This window comes from Camelina sativa, chromosome 14 (genome assembly GCF_000633955.1).
Source record: "Camelina sativa cultivar DH55 chromosome 14, Cs, whole genome shotgun sequence".
Lineage (NCBI taxonomy): Eukaryota > Viridiplantae > Streptophyta > Magnoliopsida > Brassicales > Brassicaceae > Camelina > Camelina sativa.
In genome coordinates, this window is record NC_025698.1 from 27,090,689 (window position 1) to 27,100,369 (window position 9,681).

At 28.0% G+C, this 9,681-nt stretch overlaps 1 protein-coding gene and 1 long non-coding RNA gene across 3 annotated transcripts in view; one reads left to right on the top strand and one right to left on the bottom strand.

The window, feature by feature from the left end:
• On the top strand, positions 6,476–8,650 carry LOC104742592 (DNA-directed RNA polymerase V subunit 7-like). 2 transcript variants are annotated; one of them, XM_010463613.2, is made up of 3 exons: positions 6,476–6,609; positions 7,261–7,804; positions 8,504–8,650. In XM_010463613.2, coding segments are annotated over exons 2-3 (537 nt in total). In that variant the 5' UTR covers positions 6,476–6,609; positions 7,261–7,268; the 3' UTR covers positions 8,505–8,650. The 2 variants fall into 2 exon arrangements, with proteins under 2 accessions (XP_010461915.1, XP_010461914.1); XM_010463612.2 differs by lacking the exon at positions 8,504–8,650 and having other exon boundaries at positions 7,261–8,317.
• LOC104742593 overlaps positions 9,261–9,681 on the bottom strand; it is a 2,317-nt gene continuing 1,896 nt past the window's right edge. The window contains exon 4 of the long non-coding RNA XR_760554.2: positions 9,261–9,513. This is a non-coding gene — a long non-coding RNA (uncharacterized LOC104742593). The remainder of the gene's footprint in view (positions 9,514–9,681) is intronic.

Consider the following 9,681-nt stretch of genomic DNA (forward strand, 5'->3'; position numbering starts at 1 on the left):
TTTTTTTTTTTAACCTTTATATATTATCATCATCAACTTTATGTTTCTTCTTTGGTCTTAGCATAAGTAGAGTTCTTCCTTTCTCTCAAATCTAAAACTCATGGTCTAGATGATGTATTTGAATATGTATTCTTAAGCAAAGAATAAAGAATTGATCATCAAAAAATTAGGTTTTAGGATTTTCATTTGGATGACAACTTGGACAAAGATTTAGATCCTTTAGACCATCCTCATTAGTCACATTGACTCATTTCTATGGAGTGTCTCTAAAAAAAAGGATTTCTTTAAATGTGTAAAAACTAAAAAGTTAGATTAGTGTCTTTAGAGAGACACTTTAAATCTCCAAAATAGAAGTACTTATTAATTTTAATATTAATGTACTTTTATGACACTCATAAATGAGATGATCATGATTAGTGTCTTTCACAGTTAAATATAATAAAACATATTTTCTTAGGTGCTATTATTGGAAAAGTGATTTGTAAATCCATATAGAATTGTAAATTATGAAAATCAAAACACATGAATTTTGAAATAACATGTTTTATATTTTGATTTGAAACTTCTATTTTACACTTTCAAATCTATTCAAAACATAATGTGGATTTTGAAATCCAAAAACAAATCATTAAATGAATAAGATGAGATTTTTAACAAGTATTTGTAAATCATAGAACCAAAATTGAATAAAATTTTTAAACACATAATTTAATGATTAAATTTTTTTAACAAGATGAGATTTTTTTTTAACTATTGAATAAACTTTTTTTGTAACAATCATAATTTAATGATTAAATTTATTCATAACTAAGATTTAAAAGAGTCATTAAAATTATGATTTACTATTGAAAGTTTATGGTATTATATAAATTAAGATTGTTATATAAATTAAGATTGTTAATAAAATCTTAACTATTGAAAGTTTATATAACAATCTTAATTTATATAATTTAAATCATAATTAAGATTGTTATATGGTATAATAAATTCACAATTGTTAAAAAAAAGTTTATTCAATAGTTTATATCTTATTATTATTTTTATTTTCATTTTCTTATAAATCATAAAAATAAAATATATATCTAACAAGTTCTATTATACATGAGTTTAAATTATATATTAATATTAGTTAAATTAAAATAATATTAAATTAAAATTATTTTATTCAATACACTAATTTGAAATTGATTATACATTATTATTATTACAACCATATATTATAATTATTTTTAATCATGGTTATATTTGTTGTATATGTGTTGTTGCATTTAAAATTTGTTTCTATGATGTCAATATATATATATATATATATATATATATAATATTTCTGTTGAGTTTATACTATGTAATTTATACTTTATTGTAAGATGGTTTTCTTATTGTTACTATTATAGATTATATATGAAAATATAATTAGTTGTTGTAATATTTACGAAGTGAAATATTTTCATTTAAGAAGTAATAGTTAAATATTTAGTGTATCATTATGGTTTTTTCTAAGTTTTTGTAAATCTCAATGAACAATAAACTTTGTGGAATGTTCAGTTTGGGAAAAAATGTTGACTACCATTTGTTGATTTTATATCTTACAACTTGCGATGATTTGTTCAAATACAACATGCGAAAAATTGAACATTAATGTTCCCTTAAGAAAGTATGGATTACTTGCTTGGATGCTCCCAAGATGATAACAATAACTCCTAACGAAACAACAATCAATGTTATGTAAGCATATCTTTATCATCATGGATACTAAGGAGGTAATGAACACTCATGTCTTCCAAACCAAAATGAATCCACCACATAATAGAGGGAGAAATCCTCCAATTAGGTTCCAATGTATCGTATTGGCGGATTTACTTATAATTGATATGAATATCACTTCTTTATTCATTATATTAAGGCCACTATAATATTGAATGTTTTTCAGATGATAGTGTTCAGAGAATAAATGAGACTAAAACTATGATTTTTATCTTTGGTTATCATGTGTCTCAAGTAGGCTGCAAGTGCATCAAAACACCTGACTACTCTTCCATCACTTTCCACTTTGGAGCCACTATATACTTTATTGATAGATGATTGATCATGATTGTGAATCTTTAAAATCTATATATATATATATATATATATATAATATAATAATAACAATCCGAATAAATGCGACCAACATTTATGTTTTTTCAATCGTATCTTTTGGATATTTTCTAAAAAATCATGATGGATCATTAATACGGTTATTTATGAAAAGTTACAATTGTTCATTGTAAAGTTGTGTTGATTAAAATATTCATATCTTTTGAAATCTATATATATTTATCTGTTTGAACTGTTTTCATTTTTTTTGCCATGACACAAAATCAACTAAAATTTCAATTTCAACGATTTATACATTTTTCTAAATTATTTTCTATCATTCATTCTTTTAAAAGTCAAGAAATTCCTCTAATTCTTGATTTAACAAAAGATTTTTAGAATGATGAATCTAATTTACATCTTTTAGTTAATTTTAAATATAAAAGTTTAATGAAAATACATAGAGTGTTTTTCCAAGATTTAGAAGGATTACATAGTGAGTTTTTGGATTTGACTTTTCAATATATTTAAACCCAGTCAGAAATAAATGCCACCAAAATTTGTGTTTTTTCAATCGTACCTTTTGGATATTTTTTTTTAAAAATCTGTAAAAAAAATAAATTGTATCTTTTACAAAGAGTTGTGATTGTTCATTGTAATGGTTTTTTGTAAAGTTGCAACTGTTCATTGTAGAGTTGTTTTTATTCAATTATTCGTATCTTTTGAAATCTATTTGTTTGAACTATTTTTTGCCATGACACAAAATAATATAAAATTTTAATATCAACAGTTTTTACAGCTTTCTAAATTATTCTCTAGCATTCATTCTTTTAAAAGTAAAGAAACTCTTACAATTCTTGATTTAACTAAAGTTTTTTGGAATGATGAATCTAATTTACAACTTTTAGTTAATTTTAAATATAAAAATTTAATGTCTATATATAATATCAATCCGAATAAATGCCACCAAAAGTTGTGTTTTTTCAACCGTACCTTTTGGATATTTTTTTAAAAAATATGTAGAAAAATTAAATTGTGTGTTTTACAAAAAGCTGCGATTGTTCATTGTAACAAGTTTTTTTGTAAAGTTGCAACTGTTCACTGTAAAGCTGTGTTTATTCGAATATTCATATCTTTTGAAATTTAGATATATTTGTCTTTTTGAACTGTTTTCATTTTTTTGCCATGACTGATAAGCTCAAATTAAACCCTAGAGCTATTCTCTCAAATTAAGAGGTTACTGCAGTACTTAGGGGTCGAATTCCACAGGACTCAAGTCTACACAATAAATTATAGAGTTTTATGAATTACGCTAAACAAGATAATTTAAATTAAAAAGGCAATGCAAAATATTAAATTAAACTGTTGTAAATTCCGAAGATCAAAAAGATAGGCCTAGGGAATTTCTCAGGAAATTACAAATTATTAAATCAAGAAATAATTAGGATTCAAGCAATTAAGAATAGATCTAGAACTCTAAACTCTTTTGTAAAATAAATCAGTTCTCACTCCAAATATTATCTAAATTTAAAACCAGAAAATCCAAATCTCTTTGTAAAATTCTAGGTTAAAAATCAGCTTTAAAAACAGGTTAGATTGTTCACAAACTTACTAAATCAAATCTCTTTGCAAGAAATAATTTTGCTAATCAAAAGTTTTTATCAGGAAAATCAATTATATTCTCATATCAATTTATTTTCCTAAAGTATTAATTCTAGGTGATCAATCAAGAATTAATGTGAAGAACAACATAAGATGAAGATCTAGAAAGATAATGAATCCTAAATAAATAGATCTAATAAATCATAAAATCCCTGTGAAAAACCCTAAACCTAACAAGCAAACTACTCAGTCATGTTTAATGAAGAACAAGACATAATTCTGAATAATAAGCAATTGAAATTAAAAGAGTAAAAGCGAGTTCAAGAATTCTTCTCTCAAAGCAGATCTCTCTCTCTCTCCAAAGCTCTCAAAATCTCACAGGGTTACAGGAAAATAAAACTTGCTAAAAAATAACTTAGAGGTTTCTAAAACCTAAAATTAAAATATATACATCTTAAAACACGTCCAGGGGCTTATGATGCATTTGTGAAAAACTTCGGGCAAAATTGCAAAACTTCCATTCTTGTTCTCTCGTCAGATAAAACAGGGTGTCGACCGACACCATCACTCTGTTTCGACTCCAAGTTTGTTTCCTCCGGGTTAAATGCTCCAAAATGTCCAAATTGCTCCATTTCGCTCCATCCATGCCAAAATCCTAGAAAACCTGTAATGACACAAAAACAACCTAGAAAACAAATCAAAAGACTCAAAAAACACACTTATATCATGGTTAAAAACCGTAAAAACCATGATATATCAATAACACAAAATAATATAAAATTTCAATATCAACAGTTTTTACAACTTTCTAAATTATTTTATGGCATTCATTCTTTTAAAAGTAAAAATATTCCTCCAATTCTTGATTTAACAAAAGATTTTTGGAATGACGAATCTAATTTACAACTTTTAGTTAATTTTAAATATAAAAATTTCATGAAAATACCTAGAGTTTTTTTTCAAGAGTTAGATGGATTATACAGTGAGTTTTTGAATTTGACTTCTCAGTATGATAAGAAATATGTCTTTTATTTAAAAGCAGTTTATATGGGTTATTAGGTGAAATCAAGTGCAGACACAATATTTACGATTTTTTTGTAGCACCTTTTCATAACTTTTTTTTTTAATTCAAACGGTTGTATCTGTTCATTGTAAAGTTGTGTCTTTTCACTATATTTTATTTATATCTTTTCATCACAACTTTTTGGTCTAATAGGTGTGTCTATTTAGATAGTCATGTCTTTTGAAGTCTCTTTATATTTGTCTCTTCATCAGTAACTAACAAGTTCGTTGAAACAAATTTTCCATTTTATATTGAATTTAAATAATTAAATATTAATATCTAACATTCAACATGATTCTATAATGTAACTAAAATTTTAGAAATGATTATAGCGATAGAGAAATTTAATACAACTTAATATAGAATTTACACTTGTGTATCTTTTTATCGTAAGTTTTTGTTAAAAAAATAGTTTAATATTTAAAAATAAGAATAACAATATGAATAAATACGAACAACAATTGCGACTTTGCTTAGTGTTTTTTTTGTAAGAAAATTGTTTTTATTCCTTTTTTTTAAACTCAAACAGTTGGATCTTTTCATTTTAGAGTTGTCTTTTCACTATATTTTATTTATATTTTTTCATCACAACTTTTCGTTCGAATAAGTGTGTCTATTTAAATAGTCATGTCTTTTGAACTTTTTATATATTTGTCTTTTCATCAATAACTAACAAATCATTGTTCGTCGAAACAAATTTTCCGTTTTATGTTAAATCTAAATAATTTGAATATTAATATCTAATATTCAACATTATTCTATAATCTAACTAAAATCTTAGAAATAATTATAGCAATATAGAAATTTAATAAAACTGAATATAGTATTTTTGCGTTGCGTCTATTTATCTTAACTTTTCGTTTAAAACTAATTTAATATTCAAAATTTATATTATTTTGTTTTTAATTATAATTATTTAATAAAAATTTATATTTACTCATTACAACCATTAGTTCAATATTCTCAGTTTGGATCACTTTGTCATAATGATTTTTTTTAATTGTAACTTTACCATAATTCTTCATAAAAAAACCTTATATCTATAATAATTTAAACAATATTTTTTTTGCAAAGTTGCGTCTATTCTACATAATACTTTTTGTTACAAGTTTTCATTTTGATGGTTGTGTTTTTAGTAACAGTTTATATTTAATTTATGTATTCAAACTATTTTATTACATTCAAATGATTCCATAATGTATAATTTTCATTTTTAAATTTTATTTACTTTTTTCTAAAATACTTCCCCCGCGATATTGCGTGGGATCTGAGTCTTAGTTTATTTAATAAATACATATATATATATATATATATATTTGTGAATTTATTTCGTTTTTTGGGATAAATAAACATAAAATATAATTAATTTGCAACCCAGTTGTTAAAAAGCCATGGTTGTAGAACCGTTAATAAACAGACATTAGATCATTTTCAGATTATAATAGAAGAATTGCACAAATCTATCACCTAAGATACAAGCATGCACTATGTAGAAGCTAATCCTTAGAAGTAAAGTAGAGATTAACCTATTGAGATAGTTCAGTATAGGATTCAAAGGTTAATCATCCTAATATTTATATTCTTCCATTAAGAAAAACAAAAAATCTTTTATTTGATTTTAAACGTTACGTTCAGGTGAAAAATATGCATATTACTGGGTCAATAGTAATGGGCCTTTATAGCCCATTAACTTGTAAACAACCAAATTATTGAAGTCTTAAGAGTTGAGAGCGTCTTGTCTCGTCGTCTCTCTTTCTTCTCTCTCTGTCTCTCGCCTCGGCCCTTTGTCATTGATTCTTCAAAATCAGTCTCACTCTCTCTGTTGCTCGATTCTCGTTTGTTTCCTACCTTCGGAATCTTAAAAAAAGGTAAGGGTTCTTTACTCTTCCGATATTCTCAACTCTTTTCTCAAGACATTTTCAGTTCTATAGGGTCTTGGACATTGTAGGTTGGTAGATAAAATGTGGAGAAAAAATGATGGTCTGAGTACTTAGTCGTAAATTGCAAACTCAAAGCTGTTGTGGGTCTTTCATTTCTTGTAAAGTTGTTAGCTTTTGATGGAATTTTTGATGATTCTGCCTTGGTTACTTACATGCCTGCACAGTGTTTGTTTAAATGCCTGACTGAAGTTTTTTTTACAGTCAAAGCTCACATTTTTTTTTTAATCATTCTGTTAGTCTTGGTATAGGTATAATGTGAAATCGGTTTCTGATTTTATGCGCTGAGTACTGTCGATAGGTGGAATTGGTATGTTGCTAGTGCATTTTTATTGTATTCCAGATTCTTAAATAAAGACAGAACATTTGATCATAGGTTGCTGATGATGATTCGTAAACATAGATGTTCGTTTCAGAGAAGAACCTAGAAGTCTCTGTCTACTATCTTTTTCTTTTCCGTTCTGATTTTGTCAATAGTCTTTCTCTGTTCTTTCCTTTGAGAAAAATGGTTATGCGATGATAGGTATATGCATGTTCCTTATGTAACTGTTTGACAATTGTTTTTTTTGTTTGGTTTTGAAGGTTGAAAAATGTTTCTCAAAGTCCAGTTACCGTGGAACGTGATGATTCCAGCTGAAAACATGGACGCAAAAGGGCTGATTCTAAAGAGGGCTATACTAGTCCAGTTACTAGACGCATTTGCTTCAAAGAAAGCAACCAAGGAGCTTGGCTACTACGTGGCAGTCACAACTCTGGACAAGATTGGAGAAGGCAAAATCAGGGAGCACACGGGTGAAGTTCTGTTCCCGGTGATGTTCAGCGGAATGACTTTCAAGATCTTTAAAGGAGAGATAATTCACGGTGTGGTGCACAAGGTGTTGAAGCACGGTGTGTTCATGAGGTGTGGTCCTATCGAGAATGTTTACCTCTCATACACGAAGATGCCGGATTACAAGTACATCCCAGGAGAGAACCCGATCTTCATGAATGATAAGATGTCTAGGATCCAGGTTGAGGCTACAGTGAGGGTCGTGGTGCTTGGGACCAAGTGGATGGAGGCAGAGAGAGAGTTTCAGGCGTTGGCTAGCTTGGAAGGTGACTATCTTGGACCAATCTTTGAAGAGTGATCTTGTTGAGAATTGAGTTCTTGATTAAATCTGCAACAAATAGAAATCAGTCAGTCGAAGATCAAAGAAGAAGAAGCAAGGCAGCAAAGCTCCCGTAAAGAAGAAAACGTTGTCGGAGAAGAGACGACGTGAAGAGAGGAGTCAAGCGAGGAGAAGAAAGTCAACAAACCATTTGGGTTTGTGTTTTGTGAATTGGGCCATCGTTGATGATAAGGCCCATAGGAATAAGTGTTTAGTTAAGGTCCAACAAGAAGAGTTGTGATAACTAAAGTAAACCTAGTCATAGTGAGTTGTTAAGAGTTGTTGAATGTGTAAGAGTGAATCAAGGACTAGAGTTCCAATGAGTAAGTAGAGTGGCTACTAGTGTGGCTTGTGTAAGAGAGTAGAAGTATGGCCTAAGGTATGGGCATAAGTGTGTGTGTGGCAAGTGGAGAGAAACTACTATATGTATGTGTGCTTGTGTTGTAAGGAAGATATCCTTGAGATCCAATAAAGAAAATGTAGACAATTAATGTGTGTTCTCTCTTCTCTCTTACAAATCGTTTGTCATATGAAAAGAAACAAAGAAAGAACAAGAGAGTAAAGAGAGAGTCTTTATGCTTCTGTTAGAGTAAGAGAAACAGAGCATACAAGTGAGTGTAAGGGAGATGGTGAACCTCTTAAGAAAGACTAAGAGGAAGATCCTGAAATGTCAACAGATCTGCTATCATTTCTTCATGTGGTGTGGGGGGTTTTGGGCAATCTCTCATGTCTATATAACTCAAATCTTTAGTTAATGTGTGTTGGTTACTCTCTCAAGTCGTACCAAAAAATGAAAACCTTTGTGATCTTTGTGAATGTAATGATCATCTCCACCTGCATGTGAAATATTGCTAGTGTTTTTTTGCTTTTCTCTTTCGTGATCGAGGTCAAACTGGATTGATAATAAATATGCTATCTAACCAAAGTTAACCGAACCAATCTCAGGCCACAGATTTGTATAGTATGTATTATACTAGGTTGTTTAGCCGCGATACTCGCCCCATGTTGCGTTTTGACTCTTTTTTTGTGTTATATTTGATGTAATTTAAGTTATAGTGATAAGATCATATCAATGATTTAACTTTTAGATGACTTTAGTACTAATGAAATAGTGAGGTTTCTTGATCTCAAAATTCCAAGATTTTGGATCACTAATTATCTAAAATTTTTTATTAAATTCATTTTTGACAAAAAAAAAGAATCCTAACCACACTATTTCATTAGTACTAAAGTCATCTAAAAGTAATTGTAATATTTTATTAAAATATATGTTGCATTACAAAAAAAAAAAACAAAATTAATTAGTATGTTTGTATTACACTTGAGTTTTAAATTTGAAATATTCCAAGACATAAAAAGAGTAAAATTCATGAATGTAATATTGTCAAATACACTTACTCTTACCATAGCAATTGAACCATTAACAAACATAATTTTATATGCAAATGCCATAGATGATAGATGGATTATAAATTTTTCTTTACTTCCGAATGTCCTACAACAAATAACATCTTGTATTATTAGATTATCATTATTTATACTATTACATATGTAAACGGATATTAATTCCATAATTGGCTCATCTGAGCTAATCATTTAGATGATATTTATCTGTTAAACTATGATGCAACTTTTCATCTCCCCACTGCTGAATCTTCTTGACCCCAAATTTGACAACCATCCCCTTCTTCAAAAGTCAAAACATACGTCATATAACATATTAAAAACCTCATTAACATACTGGAAAATGTGAGCAAGAGTAAGGTAAGAATATTGAGATCTTAGGAAAACAAATTTCCACATGTTATTTTCAAATTTATAATTTGAGAAAAATATTGAAAGCTAAATGATGATT

What these genes read in the sequence shown, in the direction of transcription:
- LOC104742592 (XM_010463613.2), top strand. Translation starts at nt 7,269, where the DNA reads ATGTTTCTCAAAGTCCAGTTACCGTGGAACGTGATGATTCCAGCTGAA.